This window comes from Hoplias malabaricus, chromosome 7, assembly GCF_029633855.1.
Source record: "Hoplias malabaricus isolate fHopMal1 chromosome 7, fHopMal1.hap1, whole genome shotgun sequence".
Taxonomy (NCBI): Eukaryota; Metazoa; Chordata; class Actinopteri; order Characiformes; family Erythrinidae; genus Hoplias; species Hoplias malabaricus.
In genome coordinates, this window is record NC_089806.1 from 10,838,768 (window position 1) to 10,861,701 (window position 22,934).

Consider the following 22,934-nt stretch of genomic DNA (forward strand, 5'->3'; position numbering starts at 1 on the left):
AGCAGGGTTAATAGAGACAATGGTAGTTTTGGCATTGTCGGGCGACGCCTTTGTTACAGTTCGAGACCGTGTGACAGCTAGGACTTCGATGTCGGGTGGGTTTGGAAAAAGGGAGGGATCGAATGTCCACGATGTGCCTTCGCGGGCCCCTTGCTTGGCTAAGCTATCTGCTTGATCATTGAATTCTTTGTCATCTCCCGGGACTCGGGAGTGACCCTTCACTTTCTTCCAGTAGATCTGCAGGTCATGTGTGTCTACCAAGTGTTCGCATGCCGCGAAAAGCTCTTTGTGTTTAACTGGCTTTTTGTTTGACGTGGTGTAGTTGTTGGTTTTCCACAGTCTCAAGTGGCATGTGAAGCTTAGGCGCGCGTAGTTGGAGTCTGTGCAGATCACCAACGTTTTTATGCTTTTCTGGACTGCAGACTGGATTGTGATAAGAATTCCTGCTATTTCAGCATATTGGGAGGACTGAGCACCCAATTTGAAACTTAGGGGTTCGTGAGGCCATCCGTTTATTCCGATAATACCCACCCCTGCCATCAGGGTGTGTTCTCGGCGGAACAAACAACCATCTACATACGCAGTGACAAGGTCTTTGCATGTGTTAGGATCGAAATAGTGGTGGTTAGCCACGGTGGGTAAGAGGGTTTCTGGAGTTTGTGGCACTTGGGAAGGAATGTTTCCTTCGCATCGCCTGCAGGAAGCAAGGCCTGTGCCTAGGGGGCTCTTGTAGTTTTGCGCGTAACGCACCTCTAAGTCAAAGCTTTGGAGAGCCATTAGCCATGACGCTACTCGAGCGTTAGTTACTACACCCTCTCGAATTCGTTGGCTGTTTAGGAAAGTGACTGGTTGATGATGAGTTTCAACAATCACCTTCTGACCACCTAGGTAGTTGGAGAAATGTTTGACTGCCCACACTGTTGCTAGTAGTGCTTTTTCGCAGTCACTGTATTTGTTTTCGGCAGCCAGCATAGTTTTACTAGCATAGGCTATGACACGTTTGTCTCTATCGTGTAATTGATACAGACCGGAGCTGAGACAGTGGTTCGAGAACCCTACTTCTAGGTAGAATTCTTTGCTACTGTCAGGATAGGCAAGGCATGGGGCCGTGCACAGTTTCGATTTTAGTGCCTGCATGGCGTGTTCCTGGGCTTCGCCCCAGGTGAAAAGAGTGTCCTTTTTCAGGAGGTCATAAAGTGGACGAGCTAGGTCCGCATAGTTCTCTATGAATTGTCGTGAGTAGTTGCATACTCCTAAGAAACTGCGGAGTTCCTTAAGGTTGGTGGGTGCTGCGAGGTTTGTTACCCCTTGCACTCGACTCACTTGTGGTTCAACACCATCAGTGCTTACGAGCAGACCGACGTAATTCACTTTTGTTCTGCACCACTGACATTTGGAGAGTCATATTTTCGCACCTGCTGTTGTAAGCTGGTCAAGAACATGATCAATCTCGTCAATGTGTGCCTGTAGGGAGTGGTTACGCATGAGTATGTCGTCCACATATATGAGGGTGCCTCGCTCGCGGGCATCAGGGCATGCTTTGTTTAAGAAAATATTAAACTCCGCGGGTGAGTTGGCATATCCAAAAGGGCACCTAGTGAATGTGTACTGTCGGTTTGTGAAAGTGAAAGCGAGCTTGTGTTGGTCTTCTGCTTGCACCGGGATGGTCCAGAAGCCAGAGGCTACATCGATGGTGGAAAAGTATTTAGCGTTTCGGACCGAGGGAAGCTCTTGCTCCAATTGTGTCATCGGCCATCGAGACAAGGGAACCTGTTGATTTAGTTTCCGATAGTCGATGGTTAAGCGCCATTTACCATTTGGTTTTATGACGGGCCATAATGGTGCCGAGTACGTGCTGTTACAGGGTCGAATTATGCCCTTTTCCAGCAAGTCATCAATGATTTCTTGTACCGGTTCATAGGATGCCAACGGAATTTTGTATTGGCGGACAAACGTGGGTGGTGCTCCCGGACGAGTGGGAATACGTACTGAATGAATGTCAGTGAGACCACAGTCCGTTGAATCTTTGGAAAAAGATTTTTGATATTTAAGGAGCACTTCACAGAGTTTCTCACGTTCTTCTTTGCTTTGGAGGGCGTCGGCCTCCTTTAGAACTTGTTCGACTTGGATACGAAATTCGGAGTCAGATAGTTCTTTCGAAGTACGCGGATTTGAAGTGTTTTCTCCCGCTTCGGGAAGAAGAGATGGTTCCCGGGAGGATTCCGGGGATGAATCTATGGAAAGGACCGTGATCGTCATTTGATTGTCGTCAGCGAGATCTATCCTGCAAATGGCATCATTACTCATGTCCAGAGCTGAGAAGAGAGCAACAGCTCGTGTCGGATGAGTGTAGAACACCTTTGATTCTGCATGATCAAGAAGCAGGGATTCAGGCATTGGTCCTATGATCGGAATTCGCAACTCGAAGTCATGGAATTTCGTACTGACTAACCAACCCAGAGGAGATGAGTGAGGGATCGTCAAGGGTTGAGTGGTTTCGTTCCGTACGAATAGATAGGTGGATCTTGCTCGCGTCTCCACCAAAGGTGTGGCTTCGAGGGTGAGGCCTAGTTCGAAGAACTGAGGTGACGGTTGGAAAAGTGCATGCGCGTGGCTTAAGTGTTGGCCAGGTCGCATGACTAAGCGGATGGGTACATTTGCTGCGTTCGCAGGTACCACAAGTGCACCTTGGTTAGTGACCTGACATACCTCGGGAATAGTTTGTCCTGAGCCTAGGTTGCTGAGATCAGAGGACCAGGTTTCCGTTGAAACATCAGTCAAAGACCACAGTACACTATTGAGGGTGTCTACGTGGACGTCGAGGCGCACCAAGAAGTCACTTCCAATGTAAACGTCGTGCGGCAAGTTAGGGACGACTAAGAAATAATGGGTGATTACCCTTTTGTTCCACTGGACGGTTAAAGCGCAAATTCCATCAGTGGGTGACATTGCTTTTGATGCCAGGTTGAGAGGAAAGCGACAAGGACTGCTCACCAAAGGAATATTTGGTTGAGTGAGGCGCAGAGTGTTAAAGAGGGTTTGGCTTATGGCGGACTGGTCGGCCCATAGAGCCAGAACTGCATTGTCTACACGATAGTCCTGCATTGTGAGACCATTCACGATGGGAAGGCCTGGAGCGTCTGTTGTGGACGGCTGTGTGAAAGTGCACAGGAATGTGTTCCGTTGTTCTAACATGGCACTAGGGGGCCAGGGAGAGACTGCTGTCTCTGGTGTGGCTGCCATGGGCTCAGTTTCCTCTTCCTCGAAGTGAGGGATCTGACTTGGTGGATCTCCTATTGATTCAGGCCGGATTTCGAGACGGCAACACTGAGCTTCCCGGTGGTGTGGGGTGCAGATGGGTAAAGGCTCACGCACTTGTGCCCAGATCTTTGACCTTTTGAAGTCAATCAGTGGTTCGAAGCGATTAAGGAGATCTTTGCCGATGAGGAAGGGAATTGTTTCGAGAGGAGACACATGGACTGGATGCACTAAGGTCATTGGTCCAATGGCTAAGTGTATTAGTGCCATAGACTGGATAGTGAGGCCTGCATGTGAATACGGCTGAATTTTAAGAGAACAGTTTTGGAGCTGTATCTCGCGATTTTCACGCCGCGCAATGGCTCGAACCTGGTGGAATAAGGCGGAAGACATGAGCGTGACATCTGATGCAGTGTCCAACAGGGCCTCATGTACTAGCCTTCTCTCCACAATGGTGGACAAGTAGAATTTGCGTGCAACCCCTTTCTCTGTTAGGTGTCCCATGAATTGTCGGACGGGTGTGTCGCCTTCAATGACTGAGGGGTCATTTGGCGTTAAACCTTCTTTACCGCCTAACTGAACAACCAAAACAGCACTGGAGGGTGGTTGCAAGTCACCCCCCTGTATCATCGGGTTTTCAGTGTTTGTTTGGGTCACGAGGAGATTGCACGGTGCGCTAGAAGACGGAGCTTCGCTTGTCACTTCTCCTACATAACTTTCTAACATTTCTGGGGTGTTAGAGGATGGCTTTGGGTTAGACCGCGAAGAGGTGATAGAAAGAACGTCAGGTTTTTTCTTTTTCTCTTTGCAAATCATTACAAGCATTCGGCGGATGTCCTCTAACTCCTTAGAGCTGAGTTCCTTGTCTTTAAGCTTGTCTTTAGCGTGATTTTCTTTATTTTGATACCAGTATTTTTCTTTCTTTTCTCTATAGGAATTAGAAAGCTGGTTCGGAGCTGTTCGCTCATATCCCTTATGGGGATGTGATGGTTTTCCACGGCCCGCACCGCGGTTTTCTACAGGGTAATAGTTACGACCATACCCAGCCCTGTCCCGAGGGTTCCAGAAATCTTTGTCGTGATTTCTGTCTGGCCTGCGAGGAGGGTAGCGCTTGTATTGGTGTGAGGGCGGATGAGGTTTCGGGCCCTCACTGGTCCACGGAGTGGAGGAAGGGTCCAGGGCGGATCTTTGTGGATCGGCCTGGGTGGCACCTTCTAACTCTAAATGTGGGGAGTTGGAGTCGACGTTGAAGACTTGGGGTGTTTCGGACCGCCTGTTGGGGATTTGTTGGGATTTTAGGAAACCTCTGAGTGCTAAATCACGCAGCTGCCTGCTAGACAGGGTGCGAGGGCAAGCTGAGACTCCCAACTGATGACTGGTGTGGGGATGGAGGTTTTGGATAAATAGTGATTTGAAATTTAACTCTTCCTCCATTCCGGAGTCATTTCTAGGTCCGAAGTACGCCTGTCTGAGTCGGTTATAATATTGCTGAGGGGATTCCTGGCGTTGCTGTTTTATGTTCAAAGCAGCGGCCAGTCCGGTCTGTGACAGGTGATTGGAGAATTCTTCCTCCAATGCTTGGCACAGCACATCATATCGCGCTTTTACATAGTCTGGCTGACGTTCAATGAAGTTACTGACGTCTCGGTTGGAGGTCAGTTTAATCACATATAGTCTGTCATCTATGGTGATCCCGGGGAACCTTTGGAGGTAGAAGTCAATATCTTTTAGGTAGGAAAAGATATCATTAGAACCGTCAGGTTTGGGATCAAAGCGGGTTATATTACGCGCGATTTTATCTAGGTCCTTGTATGAGGGACCATGAGAGGGTAAAGGTTGAGGGGACCAGACACTGGGTTGCAGTGCTCTGGGTCTAGCAGGGCGTTGTAAGGGACGACTGACAGGAGACACAGGGGAGGGGGAAATACCCGTTGATACCAGAGGAGGTGCTGCAGCAGCTCTAAAGGTTACGGTCCCTGAGTCTGGTTCCTGATCCTCACTATCTTCCTGCTGGCCTTGTCTTTCTGTAGCGGCACTAGGTGGCACATTGGGTGTGACCTGGGGCAGCGTGTTCCCTTCAACTATTTCGCTTTGAAGTCGACTTAGCTCTGCCTCTACCTTTGCCTGCTGTCGCCGTGACACGTCAAGCTCACGTTCGCTGGCTCTGAGCTGTACTACAGCGAGGAGGGCTATTTGACCTAAGGCCTCAGTTAGGGGCTTGCCCTTGAGGATGTCGGTTAAGTGGTTCTCTACCCACTTAGCCACCATGTGGTCACGATGGGCCTGTGAGGTTTTCTGCACAGTTTCTGCGAGTCCCGGCATCACATCACTGGTGATGCTGGTCAGAACAGAGAATGCCTCATCCCACAAACCTTCTACATATACTTCCGAAGAAAAAGTCCCTTCTGCCATGTTAGCTGTGTTTTTAACTGCGAGGTGTAACTTACTTCTATTTAGTTAGGATTAATTCCGTTAATCCCTTTTCTAACTAAATCTGAACTAAATTCACCTGTACCGAGTGCTCTAAGAGTAACTGCTAGTATGTATGGTGTTAGAGTTCACTTGTGAATCTCTAAGGGAAGTCTGTTAGTAGGAGAGGGTGGAGTGAAAGTTGCTATGCGCGAGTGAATAAAAGAAGAGAGAAAGAGAAAAAAAAATTTTTTTTTTCAATAATTAAAATTATTAAAAATTTTGAATTAAAGAATTGTCGAAAAATTTGGATGAAGGAATTTTAATATTAAGTGAGTTTTATTATTAGATATAATTTCCAATTAAGGAATTATGAAAGTAAAAGAATTTTCCGAATTAAAGAATTATTAAGAATAGCGAGATTAAAAGACTCTCTCTTTTAACTGCGTTTGTGATCTGGTATCAAGTTAAAGTGTCAATCTCTAATTACTGCACACTGTCTGCTGTAGTTGTATCAACTTATTATGCTTCCAAGCCTTTACTTGTAATTATTCAGATGTGCAGAGTTTAGAGACAGCCACTAGAGCTGTGATACCAGGTCTTATCAGTGTGAACTGGTCGACAATTTCAATTGCGATAGCAAGTTTTCTCCACCAGAGGGTACTGAAGGTAAGTCTGAATGGCAACAGCGAGCTTCAGTATTTAAGTTGAACTTAAATTGTAATACCAGACTAGGACACCAGAGGGCGACAAGCAAGTTACAATGCAATAGCAGCAATGGACACCAGTCGGCGCTGGTGAGAGTCCCAATAGACACGGTACCAGCAGATACACTAACACAAATGGGAATTTCCACTGTAGCGGGAAGTTTCAACACTAGAGGGTGTTATCAGATTAAAATCTAAAATGGAATAAAGATTTTAAACGCTCAGATACTCTATCAAAAAAATAAAAATTTTAAAAGGGGAACAGAGATTTTACACTAAGGTATTTTAAAAGAATTTCATCTGTAATGACAACTTTTAAACACCAGAGGGCTGCTAAACACTTATGTTGTCTCGGCGGACAACCTCCCAACCACTAGAGGGTGTACGGGAATCAAACGTCAAGGGTAGCACCACTTGACCACAAGGAGGAGCAAGGGAGGACACGCTTCAATAGACGCTAGTTATGAAGTATTTTTCCCTGCAATCACGCACTTATACCACAAGAGGGAATTTGTCTTCCTCTGTTTTGGGGGCGTTTTGAATTTCCCTCCTTAGTTTCAGCTCCGCCCCTTAAAAGGGGTTCGTTCCTTTCTGAATACGCGTTCAGTTTAACTGGAACAGCTGACAAGAGCAGATAGCTCTTCACACAAGCCGTATTTTCGGCTGTTTAATAACCTCCCAATCGCCTAGCGCGCGATCTCGTTATTAACGCTGGTAGCGACCCAGTTTAAAACGAACGGGGGTATTCGGTTCGGTGGTCTCTCGCCGGGATTCGCGGCCAAGGGGTCGAACCGAAGGCAAAGTCTTAAAAGCGGAGTTTCGCGCTATTTAGACGTGCCCAAGGCCTCAATTTAATGCATGCAAAATGGCGCAGAGCCGCGCTCTTTCAAAAACAACCAAGCTTATTTTCTAACCGGTATATATCACAGAACAGTTTTTCAGCAGTAACAAACACAACACGAAATTACCCACATCAAGCTTTGAACCTCAATCGTTATTCATCAACACACACAGTGGAAAGTATTTCATAAACCCAAGCTGATATTCAGTGTTTTGCAGTTTGCTCATTAAAAAGCCTTTTTCCTGCCTCGCGTGGGCGCCAATAAAATATATATATTTTATATGTAGTGGATGTTGGTCATACACCCCGATACATATACATATAATTTTATAATTTGTTTTATAGCCTTGACTTTATTCAAACTCCTCCAACCTCTGATATTTGACTTAATGAAATTAATTAAGATTTATAATTGGTTTAAGCAATTAAAACATTAATAATTAGTTTGAGAATGAATAATAATCATGCTAAATGAGTTCTTCAGGATTTTCAGAAATTCTAATGAATAAATTGCAAACACTGTGACTTCAAATAATGAGAGTTTTATTAATAAAAAGAAGATATTTAGTTAACATAGCACAACCTTGTAATCTCACGGTGTCCGGCAGGGGGAACTGATTTTGACCTTAAGGTGAGCTAGGCACTTCTAACTTGTGACTAAGTTTACTAACTAAGGTTTAATTAATACAGAATTTATCAAGAACTTAATTCGGTGTTCAGCTCTGGAAGTGCATAAGTTTAGCTTACTTTTCGTCGGTTTTTCACCACTCGTTTGGATGCAGAGGCTCTTTGGAGTCCTGGGAATGGAGGCGTCTCACTTAGTCTCGCGGTTCTTACCGCAGAAGTATCCAGGCTGGTTTAGCGTGGAGGTCTTTCTTGTTGATTGAGTTGTCTCGGGCGTACCCGGAGTGTGATGACGCAGGCGGCAGGATCCTCTCTTCGGCCTTCGGTCCGGAGTGGGAGAGTCCAAAATATGGACGTTTAGACGAAAGTTCGCTGGTTGCTGCAGCTCCAGAACTGAAAAACCGCTTCAATAAACTCACTTATTCTAAGACTCTATGGTACCTCGGCAGTGTTTCCTTATTCTGGCCACGAATAAGTTCCCCTGCTTCGATTAGTCGTGAGATTAAACTTAGGTAGGTAATAAACATAAACAAGATTAAAAGAAAAGAAAGATATTCAAATTACTCGACTTATTAGTTAAACTTCATACTCTTAGCTAATTTCGAGACGTCTCTCGTAAGCTTTTCTGAAGTCTCTGAGAGGGTTCCTTTGTTTCGTTGTCGGCGTGGAAGAGACAGCGTTTTTTTTTTGTTTAAGGTTTCTCGGATCTCCTCGTGGTTGTTGTCTTCGGCGTCCTCTCTTTTTCAGTGGTCCGTTACTTTGTAGAGTCCTCGCGACTCTTCAAACTTCGAACTCATTGTCTGTCTTGCTGTTTGGCCTTTTCAAGGCTGGCGCGGTCACGCCCTAATGGGAGGCGTCCTCTTTCTGATTGGACGCGAGTCCAGACTCACGTGACTCTCGTGAGGGAGAGAGAGAGAGAGAGTAGGAGGAGGGGGTTTGAATCTGTGATTCATACATAAGGAATATGAGTTTCTCGTATCAAAATTCTTATACCTGTTATCAACCTATAACAATGAGTACATTGGACTATTAATATCAGACATTTACATAAGGTCCCATCTTGAGTACATTGTTCACGTCCAATTCGTGATGATACGCTGAAAAATAAAACATTAATCCATTTTCTCTCATTCAGAGACAAACTGATCTTTGTAATAGAAACAATCGGCACTATACATCATTTCATTAGGAGGTAGGCATTCATCTGAGGGTACAGAAAGTGACATTAATACATTCGTTTATATACAAATAATTCAGAGTTCGATTATTTTCGCTATTGTTTTCCGGCGACTCTGAGCGAGGCGTAGTTTCGCCAGTGTCCATTCGGTGTCGCTGTTGATCCGTGCTTTTGGTTGGTGATTCACGGGAGTTCACTCGAGGTCACTTTGGTTTGAACATCTGTTGATCCCCGTGAAAGATAAGGGATATTGAGGCGCCACTTTGTCATAGGCGGCCGTAAAAGCTCTCTTCTTTGTTTGAAGTTCCTGTCTCTCTAAAAGCATCATAAAAGTTATCTCGAGTTCCTGAAGAGGTTAGGGGATCCAGATGCCATATGTTACGTTAAAGGGTTCTTTGATGCTCTTAGCTTATGAGTGTGCGTGTGTGGGGGCTTTGCATCCCGTTGTTCAAACAGTCCTGTGGAATGTTGATTTCGGGACCAGACGAAAGTCCTGGTCAGAGTGAGAAAGGTTTAATTCAAAACCTTTCATTTCATTATTCCTTCATTGTCCAATATTCATATTTGGTCCGTACTCCACTACACGATGAAAAGCCATAATTTGGAAGTGTAATTTTAAGGTGAAAATATTACCTAGTGTTTTTCTTTTTTTTTAAACCAACATGCTCTCAAACTAGTCAATCTGAACAGGGCGGTTTAGACATGGGGAGAAGGCTGCATAGGCCTGTAAGGCCATAGACCAAAGAATAGGCTCTTTCCACTGCATACTATCTACTTGGCTCATCTTGGCATGGCTCGACGTGTTTTTCCCTTGTCACTTTTCCACAACCACAGCTCCCCCCCGAAGTGTAGCTGGTAATGTCACAAAACTCTGTCTCTAATGGAAAACTTTTAAAATCACAACAGCAGCGTCGGTAACATTAGTTACTCAGTTTTCACAGATTTTTTTTTTTGCATGTCTGTCTCTCACAGGAGTTTTTCGTCAGCCACCAATCCAAAGGGCAATTGAACCTCTTCAAAAGACCACATCTTAATTTTAAAAGCTGCTGTTGTGAGCCTGCTGTAACTTGGAGATTTTACTGATGGCTAATTAGTGTTGTATGTCTGCATTTCCTGGTGATTGACAAGTCTCTCTGGCCAATCAGCGCTCGGCAAGGTTTAAATGTCATGTTTAGTACCTACTCTGCTCGCTTGGAACCACCAGTGTGAAGAGAATAAAAAATTACCCTGCCAGGTACCAGATTTGCCTAATGGAAAAGCAAAAAATCTGAACTGATACCATACAGTATGCAACCAAATATTTCCTGATGTGCACTATGTAGGGGCTAGGGAGCTATTTGAAATGGAGCTCCTCTGTATTGATTCACAGTGGGGCTCTTTTTAAAAACCTGATGTAGATAAATGGGGCAGGGTTCCTTGGTTGTATTTCCTTGAGTTTAATGTATAATTAAGAACAGAAACATTTGTGTTAAAATGTGTGTTAATGATGAATGAGCCTTTAATCCAGTTATTTTAGAACTGTATGACATTATAATTCATCGTTATATTTTTCCTCCCCTGCGCATACAATAGGTAGTAGTATGTGACAAATGTTTATAGCCTGTTAGAGAAAATAAATGGACATTATGTATGCATTGGTGTGGTTTTTATGCTGGAATGTAAAACTGGATATCATCTGGCCAGAATGGGGGCACATTTAATGACCGTATATCCAGATACTATCAGATTCAGAACTAATTTTAATGGCAACTGTACATATACCCATACAGTGCACTTGATATACTTCAGCCAGTCCCAGTCAGACAAAGTAATATATAGATACAAAATCGGTTCAAAATCTAAGTGAGCTAATAAAATTAAACCCCATGGACTGATCTAAATCTCTCTACTGATATTTGTAGTTCCACCTCCATAATACAGTATATGAACAACAGAATTTCATTCATTCCTTGTATGTAACCGCTTATCCAGTTCAGGGTCCGTACTGGTCGCAAGGCAGGAACACACCCTGGAGGGGGCACAACAGACTTTGTAAAGGGAAATTACACTTAAGCTAATAACTTTCTTTGAGCAGGTTTAAAAGTTTGACATCTGGTTCCAGTCACCGCCACTATTCTGACTCTGCAAATATCTCACACAAAACGCAATCACGTTATCGTTAAATTCTATAGATTTTTTTTAAAATACACATTTCACTTTTTAGGTACCAGTGCATGCCGCAACAGTTTTATTATAATGTTTGGCAAAGCTCTGTAATCGGCTTAATTCCTTGCAAATCAAAACAAAATCTAACATTTCCGTTCCACCTTAAATGGTGCTGTAGTTTGCATCTACATCCGTGGCGTGAGAAGCTAATTGCTGCATTATTTAAGGTGGAACGGAAAGTCCAAAGAATATATACAAGCCTCGTTTCTGCATTTATGTCAAAACCCAAATAAACATTATTTTCCACTTTCTACACAGTACACCCACAAATCTATGTCAGGTAGTAATCTAAAACTACCAAGTGTATGATAGAAATTACCTTATAATACGTACATATATTACGAAGGGTTTCTCCTACCAGCTCACGTCCGCGCTAATGTCCCACTCTTTAAACGTTTAATTTGGCTTCACCATAATGTCGGGATAGCAGAAATGTAAACATAAAAAAAATCTACAAATAAATACAGAAAAGTGGATGTTTAAAGCAAGAATATTTGAAATGATACAAAAGATGAAGCGGGTCTCCAACTGTAAACCCCGGATGTTTATGTGTTTTAACGGCTGTAACCAAGAGAGAGCGCCCTCTATGTGGAGGAATATAGCTACATTCTTATGTCCTGCAGTTTGTAGACACCCATTTGAATGAGAAAATTAACCAAATTTCAGCCCCCAGTTACTAACAGAGGACCTGAAATTTGGTTAATTCACTCATTCAAATTACTCACTGTTTCATACTTCCCTGTGGACAAGTCTGACACATGACTCTGAGGCTGTGGAGCAGTGAATGGCTGTCCTCAAGATTGAAGCTCCTTCCAAAACCATCTGGGAAGTGTTGGAGTGTCGTTTTGGTATTCAGAGTTACTCTTCCAGTACATGACTTAACCTTTTGTGGCTGAATGCTATAAAGAACTCGCAGAAATATTCCAACATCTATTGTACAGCCAGTAAATCTGAAATGTGAAATGTTGACATGAGGTTTATGGAGAATAAACAGCCAAAATTACATTTGACACAATTATTGTTATTTTAAACCTCAATTTCCTTTAAACTGTCCTGGGTAAGGTGACATTAAGATACAGTAAGATTATAAATTCATTTTGAATGGGTGAATGCTAAATGGATGTATACACTCTTGTGGTTAATTTCCATATTCCTTAAAAACAAGTTGCACAGGTGAGAATATATTTAAATACAACTTTTTATCAGTTAATTTTTGTGAGGTGCTGGAATTATCATTAATTAAAAGGGCCTTTTTTGTCTTCTTTCTTTGGTACCCAGACCATATTTATGTTTTATTTCACTTTTTAAATATGTAGAATTAAGCTGTTTGTCATAGTTGTATGCTTAGATACAAATATATTTTAAACAGGTAATATCATTCCTAACAGAAATGAATAAAAAAATCAATTAAATTATTATTTATTAATAATCAAATGGATTGCATTTGTGGTGGAAGGCTGGTACAACACATTTGTTTTCACACAGCTCCAGGGTCATGGGGCTGTGGGGTCAAACTCAGCCTCAGGTCACTGTCTGTGAGTGGTGTGGTGTGTTCATCCTGTGTCTGTGTGGGTTTCCTCTGGGTGCTCCACTTTATTCCCACAGTCCAAAAACACGTCGTAGAAGTTGTTTTTTTAGCATCAGGAATAACAGAAAACCACATAGAAGCCACAGTAACTTAATATAACACCTTTTTTTAATATGTAGTGTGCACTCTATTTGTATTACTTTCCTTTATTCAGGAACGGTCATTTAAATAAGGAATTAAAGAAATGAAGGTGGTCTCTGATTTTGCACAGTGCTGCATCATATATCTTGAAAGTATGAAATAGAAATGTAACAACACCCACCTTTACAAATGATACAAAATACATACAAGTGATATACATAGGCTCACATTATACTTATAATAATATCCACTACAGTCATATTACATAACACTATGTAGAGCAGAGACACTGTAACAGATAAGGAAGTGGCATATAAACCAGTTACTGGCAGTGACCTCATATTTTCAGGGTTTTGTTGCTGGATTCATCACATTTCCCTCTACAGGGCAATGCTTTTCTGCTTCTGAGGTAATAGACACCATGTTGTTTGGACTCAAAATCTCAATCCAGTAACCATCCGGGTCCTGTATGAACGCTAACCCCTTCATTTTGCCTGAAATAAAAAACACAAATAAACAAACACAAAACAAAATGTCACACGCTTGGAAATAAAGGCGCCAGAGTAGTGGATGCTAACAGGCTGCTAACATTCCTATTATTAATCTGGAACACTAAAGACAAATATGTGTAACTGCTTATCCAGTTCAGGGCCATGGTGGGTCCAGAGCCTGCACGGAATCACTGTGTGCAACGCAGGAACACACTCTGGATGGGGCACCATTCAATCACAGGGCAACACACACTCACACATTCACTCACAAACTCACACCCTACGGACAATTTGACCTGACCAATCCACTCACCAGTGCATGTATTAGTCTAAATGAATGAGTGAATAAATACATTAACAGGCCTCACCTTCATCAGGTTTCTTCACAAATGTAACCCCAAGTTCTTCAAATATTTTGCAAGCAGCGTAAACATCTGGAACAGCAAGGCCAATGTGACCTATAAAAGTGAACGTTTTTTATGTATTTTTTAATGACATTTACCTTCCACAGTGGATTATCTTTCAACGGCTGTTTAAAGTAGATATAAAATAAATTAAATGTAGTCTCTGATTTTGCTCACTACTGTATCTGTGTGATTGTAATAAGAGAACACTTAAGAGAAACATGTTAGAAGGGATATTTAAAAAATGTCCTTAAGATGGAAACACTGTCCTTGGCCTTAAACAAAGAGAATCTCACCAAAGCCTTTAGGGTCTGAGTTTCCATTGTGACAGAGATAACTTTCATCAGCTTCTGAGCCCCAGTTACTGAGGGAATGGGGAGCAAAAATACAGTGAGTGAGAGAGAGAGAGAGAGAGAGAGAGAGAGAGAGAGAGAGAGAGAAAAATAGATACAAAGTGAGAGTGAAAGATGTGCAAAAAGATAGGAGAGAGAGAAAAGGGGGACAGAAAGAATGATGGAGAAAGCAAGAGAGAAAAAAAGACAAGCAAAACTGAGAGCAAATGAGAGAATCAGTATCTTCTGACCCTTTGGCTTTAACATGATATACATATATAACACATTGAGACTGTACTGAGTGAGTTCGATGGTGGCTCTTCTGGAAAACGTCCACGCTGTCCTTTCCTTCACGTCCTCAGGAATGTCTCTTTTATCCTCGTAGCCCAGATAATACAGCGTGAAGTGCATGGAGGGGAAATCAATCTTCTGCAGCAATCTACAACCAGTCAGACACAACATTTTCCTCATGACAACAAGATGAAATATAATAGAATTTATACCTACATTCATATGTTTTATTCCAGCTTTCACATACACGTGGGGAGCTTATGTGCAGCCCATCTGGATACCAGCAAATGTGATTATTCCCATTGTAAATATTACCCCCATATCTCACCCTGGGCCCATGCACATACTGAACCCAGCTTGGCCCATGTTCAACACAGGTGAGCCCCACTATGTTTTTCATCTTTGAGGTGGTTAAGGGTTCTGGTGATTGCATTGTTTTGGCCATAATTCATCTTTTAAAAAAAAAGCAATACTGGAACTCACGTCAGGCCCAGAATGCGTGTGTAGAAGTCTAGTGATTTTACAGGATCCTTCACTCTTAGCATCGTCTGCTGCATCATATAATCCTACAGAGAAAGACAGAGGGGGAGATAGGAGAGTGTAGGTAGGAGAGAGGAAGAGGAAGGACAGGGAGAAATGGGGCATTAGAGAGTAAGAGAGAGAGAAATGGAGATGAGATAAAAGAAAAGAAAAAAGAGAAAGACAAGAGAGATAATTTAGTTAAAGTCACACACTACATCCACTTTACCAGAAAACCCACTCTCTGGAGTAGTTAGAGACTAGCTCATCTGCTGAAGCTCTGTTCACTATATCTTACACACACTGCACAGGTGTCATTCCACTCCTAAAGCATGCAGCCAATTTCCCCAATATGAGAGTGCATTTGACACAGAAAACCTCCCACTTTGTGCTGCAAGTGTAAAAGGAATACTCCGGGACATCTCTGGACCTGATACTCCCGAGTTTCTCTAGAGATTCTGCAGAGTTCAAAATCTCTAGAGCAACAAAAGAGACTTTATTCTTCCTAACACAAGTCAGGTGCACATGACCATGATTGTTACTGTAGGGTAAAAATACTGGTTTGTTTTAAGGGGACATTAGATTGGCTTAAATTTAGTTTATATATCATTTAGAGTCCCTAAACCTAACTACTAACCCAGCTTATAGTCCCCACTGAGATGACCCTTTCTCAGGCACACACACACACACACACACACTTCATTTTGGTGTCCCTCCTGGGATGACAATGCTCTACCAAACAAATATCTTAACAAAAGTGGTCTTGTGATCACAAATGGAGTTCTCTACTCTATTTTTTTTAAACAGATTCTCATGGAGGATATCATATCCCCAAACTTTCCGCTAGGGAAAGTTTAGGAAGATTAAGGAAGATTAAAAAAAGAGAGAGAATCTTAGAATGCATAGTTTTGAGAGATCTGGTGTGAGATGATTCTCACAATAATATGAACAAAATTCATTTGTGAAACTGAGGAAAGAGGGCTTATTTCCCCATCCACTTACTGTGAATGTGGTATTTTCATAAGAGTATGATTACATTTACAGCATCAAAGACGTTTTCCATAAAAAATGAAATGGCATCAACATCAAAGAAAGGAATGTTAAGTTTAAGATTAATCCAATTTCTAATATCCATTCAAAAACTTTGTGAATGTTGACATGAAAAAAACAAATGTTCATTCATTATCTGTAACCCTTATCCAGTTCACAGTGCACAGTGCAACACACATACTCACACATTCACACCTACGAACACTTTTGAGTCACCAATCCACCTACCAACGTGTGTTTTTGGACTGCGGGAGGAAACCCACGCAGACACAGAGAGAACACACAAACTCCTCACAGTCACCTGGAGCTGGAATCGAACCCACAACCTCCTGGAGCTGTGTGACAGCGACACTACCTGCTTGAATGTACATTTATATTTTTAATTAACCGAATCAATGCTAAAGGGATCGCTTTACACACCTTCTTAAAAATATCTCCATGACAATCTAAAAGGTCCTTTACAAAAATTATACCTCTTTAAAACACCAACCTTTTTAAAATATTGACTTCCTACTAACTGTGACTGCCCTATTATTCCATAAACATTCTGCTTTAACACCCACGGCCACTGATTGGCTGAGCGTTTCCCTGCTGTGAGACTCTGTAGCTATGTTTGGTTGCTAGGCAAAACTGGAAGGAAAACTTTCCCGTCATATGAGAGACTTACTGTGCAAGACTCAGGTGCACAAGCGAGTGAAGATGGCATCAAAACGTGTCCATCATCATAACATTAAAGGCTTACAGCTGGATAAAATCATCTGTAGCTATGAATAACATGGTTTGGAAATTAACAACACAACTTCATTGTCAGTCATTAGTTTGACGTTAATTTAACATTATATAATTCATGAATTAATTATATTTTTAAAATTCGGAATAATATAAAAACACATAAAACAACGTGTGGTATCAGTCCTTTAACGTTTTTATCAAAGAAACAAAGAGAACTACAAAAGATTCATGTCTCCACCAATGTCAAGAGCAAAGCTACCCCAGTAAACAATTAACTGTTGATTCAACGTTGAAATAACGTAATGACTGCCGTCTAATCAACGTTCTCTTAAGGTTGAAAATGAAAGTTGAAAAGACGTCCAAACACAGACATTGAAAAGACGACTATTAGACGTTTTTTGGACGTCCATTGACGTTATTAATTGGTCCTGAAATAAAGTACTTGTATAAAACGCGTTTTGGACGTCCACTGACGTTATCCATTGGCCACCACTTAACTAACTTATTAAGATGGATTTTGGACGTCCATTGACGTTTAAAATGTGTCATTGACGGACAGACTACTTTTAGATCTATTTTGAACGTCCAGGGACGTTCCTTGTTTACTGGGACACCCTTGGTGTATACAGTTAAATGTGTGTAGTGAGTGGAAGTAAAAAGGTGGATGTTTCAAATGAAGTGGACCATGAGTGGATTTACAGGTTGTTCTTAATTAAACGGTAGGGAAAAGCTAGCATAGGTAGCATTGCTGTCATTAAAAGGCAGAAATAATGCTATTTTCACTCAGTTTGAAGTAAATCGCTTTTATAATAAAGTGGAAGCCACTACATACTTTAGTGATTGGATTTCCCTCCTTACATGCTGCATTAACATCCTCCTCTCTCAGCCCCTGGGCTTTCACTTTGCAGTCTGTTTGCGCATTTTCCTCAGAGGGCCCCCGGTCTGTCATTTCTTCGGAGAATCTGATGGAAGAGGGGCGAGAATCCAGTCCAAACCAAATCCGAGCCTGACAGCTGTGAGCTGAAAGTTGTGAGTGAGGCACAGACACTCCCAGTTTACACTGCCGGGTGGAAATCTTTCAGGAAGCAGTTACGCTAGTTTCCAGTCTGAAGGTGTGTCTGGTCTGTTACATGTTTTAGGGCGTCCACTACTCATAACTCAGAGTGAAATACTTTAAAACACTGTCCGAGTATCGCCACCAACAGGCCAGGTTTAGAAAGTACAGACTCCTAAGACTGGCACAAAATATGTCATTTCTGTTTAAATACAAACGTTTCCAAAAATAATAACTAAATCCTACCCAGTAAACATTTAGCCGTTGATTTAACGTTGAAATAACGTAATGACTGCCGTTTAATCAACGTTCTCTTAAGGTTGAAAATGAAAGTTGAAAAGACGTCCAAACACAGACATTGAAAAGACGACTATTAGACGTATTTTGGACGTCCATTGACGTTATTAATTGGTCCCGCAATAAATTACTTGTATAAAACGCGTTTTGGACGTCCACTGACGTTATCGATTGGTCACCACTTGATAACTAACTTATTAGGATGGATTTTTGACGTCCACTGACGTTATCGATTGGTCACCACTTAACTTATTAAGATGGAATTTGGACGTCCATTGACGTTTAAAATATGTCCTTGACGTACAGACTACTTCTAGACCTATTTTTAACGTCTACTGACGTTCCTCGTTTACTGGGTAGGTATTTTTGACAATAATTAAATGATTTTCATCAATATCCTGAAATTTAAAGAGCATGGCTGAAACGACAAACCTTTTCCCCCTCATCTCTTTTTATTGAAGTGAACATGTATTTAACATTTACATAAAGCAAAGAACATATTTAATTATTGCTGTGTACTGTAGCTGGATTCAGTAAGTGTCTACAACCTCTGGGATATAGTGTATCAGTGTGTGAAATATTTATTTCAGTAAATCGATATGAACAAGTTGAGTAATGTTTTATTTAACAGACATCACAAAAACACGGGGTAACCAAGTACATATATAATTCTTAACCTCAGTCTTTTACACTGACACACAGGAGCGAGACCTTCCTGAGTTCTTAATATTTTATCAAACACAGTCAATACAGTTAAAATAATTTTTAAAAGTTTATTTTTCGCTTTAATATTCCCTTTCCACAGTGTCTGAGCTATGACAGAGTGTCCTCCAGTTAAGTGCTGAGTTACAATACAAAAAATGCACACATTACACTGTAATTCCATGTCTGAGATGTAAACAAAGTAAAGCGGAATGTTCAGGTTGAAACGGCTGATTTTAAAGACTGGTGATGAATGGAACAAGGCCTCTCTATGTCTGAAAGACCAATACAGCATTATATTTACTCTTCAGAACCATCAGTGACCTCCACCAGTCTGTATAGAAAGAGCTGTGGATGACACGGTGATGATAAATTCCGCATTAACTTTTTACCATGAATTTCTTTAAAAAGTCAATCTTACGTCAACACCTTCAGAAACATCAGGCGATGTATTCATATCTAGTCAATAACGTTCTGTGAGGAGAGTTTCAGAACCGAAGCCTGGTTCCATTTACCACCACCGAACACTCACTGGGTTTCTCTCAAAATGGAGGATTAAACACCAAAATACTTCTTTACTTCATTTAACCTCAGATGATTAAAAAAAAACAAAGAATTTCCCTGTAATTCTGTGATGAAAGTTCAAATGCACAGTTTCATGGTTTACATTTGTGTACGACACAATTCTGACAACATAAAAAAAGAATGTAAATGTCTTTAAAGATGTTTCTAGTTCACATTCCTGAAATACCTATAAGTGACACTTAAACTGACTACAGAAGCCGTCCTAAAGGTTTTACCTCTGAACATGTCAAAATGCCAGATTTCTGATTACAGCGAGAATCTACAGGTGAAGAGGGTTTCACAGTGAATTTTTGCAGTTGATATCTAGCAAAATTACACTTAAATAAGCATCTGAGATGAAATGTATTTAAAAAGGCATAAATCTGCATTATAAAAAAGTGTCTTTGGGTGATATTTGGATGATGTTACAGGACATATTATATTTTAAATGTTCAATCAGGTAAATACAGTTCTGTAGGTTAAATTTAGCTCATAACAAAATATTAGTAAAATCCTTTCCCAGTAAACATTTAGCTGTTGATTCAACGTTGAAATAACGTAATGACTGCCGTCTAATCAACGTTCTCTTAAGGTTGAAAATGAAAGTTGAAAAGACGTCCAAACACAGACATTGAAAAGACGACTATTAGACGTATTTTGGACGTCCATTGACGTTATTAATTGGTCCCGAAATAAATTACTTGTATAAAACGCGTTTTGGACGTCCACTGACGTTATGGATTGGTCACCACTTAACTAACTTATTAAGATGGAATTTGGACATCCACTGACGTTCCTTGTTTACTGGGTTGGTACTATCCTATAGAATATAGTGAAAAAGGGACATGTACATTTTGACTAGTGCAGGATTCTTGAAGTTGAGATTGTTGGTCCTGAATATGGAGAGAAGAAAGGATGAGCCACAGAGCTGCATTACCCACTCAGAGCTCAGATCCTACAGGAAGTAATCGAGATGTATAACTACAGCTGTTTTAAATGTGTTTGAAATAATCACATTTATGTTGAGCACAGTCTGAAACAACATGACCATAGTCTTATTTTGTTTTAAATAACGATGAGACAAAAGTGACCGATCCTGACTGTAGTGTCTTGCTTTAAACTTTGCTTTATAAAGTCACGTATTGTGTTTCAGAAGTGTAGAAGTGTAACACAAATGTAATCAAATTACAGTAGAATATATCCTAACAGATTATAATGGTGTTAGACAGCGTTTCCCTTAAGTCTCTCGCCACTCGTTTGGAAACTCTTCTCGGTATAGTGCTTAGACTTAGTTCCCCCCTGGGAAGTGAGGTAAAAAGAGAAAAGGCCTTAATCCTGATTATCTGTAATCTGCTCGGCCTCCTCGGTGCACGCTGGGGGCTCCTCCCCTTCACTCACAGAGACTGAGACCCTCCTGCAAAAGAGAACAGATTAAAAACAGTTTTGTTGTGATCCTGATAAAGAGCTCCTGCTGCTCAGATATGTCTCCTCAGTAAGGGACACAGGAGTCTTATGTGTCTCCTCCTGAGTTGTGTGTGCATGAAGGTTAGGCATGAACATCTCAAAAGTAACACCAGTTTTTACAGTTTCATGTTATTTTTTCGTGTTTTGCTCTGTGGCATCTCTTGGCTTACTTGATGTCTTTATGTACAGGTGTTTGTACCTGTCAGCTCCACCCTGTAGCTGAATACTATATAAACCCGAGTGTGCTGGTTTATTGGGAGCCTGTCACTCACGTTTGTACCTTGACACAGAAAATTAATAAATACTTAAATAATAGTCATCTACTCTGCAATTTTGACGTAAGACATAACCCTCTGCTTTGTCATTTTGCGAACACACGAGAACGTAATGTGGGGCAGAGGGCCAGGAATCTGAGCAGCTGCTCATCCATGACCAGGTAGAAGAGGGATTTAGTCTGGCGAGATTACACTGAGCCTCATTCAGGTTAATTCTATGATGGGATTACATGCACTGGGGGAGTGTTACAGCTGCATGTTCAAGTTTTCAGTTATTCAACCGGTTACAAAGACGCTCACCATTTAAACAAGATATTCAACAGGTCACCAAGCCATTTACTGGTTCACCAAAATATTCACTTGTTCACCATGGAATTCTACAGTTCACAAAGGCCCTCCCACTAACAACATACACAACCTCCTAATTGAGGGCACACAGTCCTCCCACTAACTCCTCCATCACTAAGCACACTTCTAGCTAACACATGGTTCTGTAGGCTGCCAAACCTTTGCGTGTGCTGTTCTCCTTCAAGCATGTTGGTCAAACTTGCACCATTTAAACAAACAAATGAATAAATGAATAAAAATGTTTAATAAAAGGTGGGGGGCAGCACGGTGGTGCAGCTGGTTAGTGTCGCAGTCACACAGCTCCAGGGACCTGGAGGTTGTGGGTTCGAGTTTCTCTCCGGGTGACTGTCTGTGAGGAGTGTGGTGTGTTCTCTCTGTGTCTGCGTGGGTTTCCTCCGGGTGACTGTCTGTGAGGAGTGTGGTGTGTTCTCCCTGTGTCTGCGTGGGTTTCCTCCAGGTGACTGTCTGTGAGGAGTGTGGTGTGTTCTCCCTGTGTCTGCGTGGGTTTCCTCCGGGTGCTCCGGTTTCCTCCCACAGTCCAAAAACACACGTTGGTAGGGGGATTGGCGGCTCAAAAGTGTCCATAGGTGTGAGTGTGTGGGTGTGCGTCACCCTGTGAAGGACTGGCGCCCCCTCCAGGGTGTATTCCGGCCTTGGGTTTCCGGGTAGGCTCCGGACCCACCGTGACCCTGAACTGGATAAGCCCTTACAGATAATGAATGAATGAATGAATAATAAAAGGGGACATTCTATGAAAAAATGACTTTTTCAGTGCGTTCAAACATTAATTTTGGCATCTCAAGCATCTACCAACTGACAGACTGTGAAACCAGACTGCCCTGTCAATTAAGGGATAAAATGCGAACAAAGAAGAAAGAAAACAAAGCAAAAATGGAGTTTCTGCTTCTCGCTCCTCACCCCTGGGCTCTCGCACTGAGCTTTGGAGGATGTAGTGAGAATGTATTCAGTTGCTTGTGTAATAACTCTACCCACAATATCCATCTACATGAATACACCAGTGTGTATGGTTTGTGTCCGACACTGACCATTACACCAAAATGTCTGCAGTGATTTTTCCCATGCCTCCATGTGTTTTAATAAGAATTTAACAGATTTTCCTGCTCCATAAGAATTTCTAACTGCTGTGGTATGTGTACAGGTAAAAAAATCACTCAGGTGTGTAGGCTTCTTATCTGCAGTTGGAGTGAATACTGAGTCAAGTCCATCTCATGTGCCAGAAGCCAGAAGCTCCTAACTGAACTCTTGGGTGTTTTATGCAGGTGGGGGTGAGGTTTGATAGCAGATTGGGATCAACACAAACAGGTTGAGCTGCTAATCATATCATAAATCTGCAGAGCATAAGTCCTTCAGCACTGTGCTGTAGAGCAGTGGAAGGCTGACATTATGGAGCCCCATATAATAATTATTGATATCAAAAACTTAGCATCCAACATCATACCATTACAAGCAGAAGCCCACTACACAAAGCAACTTTAGGGTTCACCCACTGTAGAGAGAGAT

General features: G+C 41.8%; 2 protein-coding genes across 3 annotated transcripts in view; both read right to left on the reverse strand.

Annotated features, from left to right (window-relative positions):
- LOC136702256 (BTB/POZ domain-containing protein 9-like) overlaps nucleotides 1-11,765 on the reverse strand; it is a 33,526-nt gene extending 21,761 nt beyond the window's left edge. Inside the window, exon 1 of the mRNA XM_066677229.1 lies at nucleotides 11,555-11,765. The gene's annotated coding sequence lies outside the window, so the exon portion shown is untranslated. The remainder of the gene's footprint in view (nucleotides 1-11,554) is intronic.
- Nucleotides 11,766-12,678: 913 nt separating this feature from the next.
- Nucleotides 12,679-17,871, reverse strand: LOC136702372 (lactoylglutathione lyase-like). Of its 2 annotated transcripts, none has more exons than XM_066677404.1 (6): nucleotides 17,568-17,871; nucleotides 14,892-14,974; nucleotides 14,416-14,556; nucleotides 14,082-14,149; nucleotides 13,750-13,839; nucleotides 12,679-13,384 (listed from the first exon to the last, which is right to left on the reverse strand). In XM_066677404.1, exons 1-6 carry the CDS (start codon nucleotides 17,580-17,582, stop codon nucleotides 13,236-13,238), a joined length of 546 nt encoding a protein of 181 aa, XP_066533501.1. In that variant the 5' UTR covers nucleotides 17,583-17,871; the 3' UTR covers nucleotides 12,679-13,235. The 2 variants fall into 2 exon arrangements, with proteins under 2 accessions (XP_066533501.1, XP_066533500.1); XM_066677403.1 differs by having other exon boundaries at nucleotides 12,683-13,384; nucleotides 17,542-17,868.
- Between the last annotated feature and the right edge of the window lie 5,063 nt (nucleotides 17,872-22,934).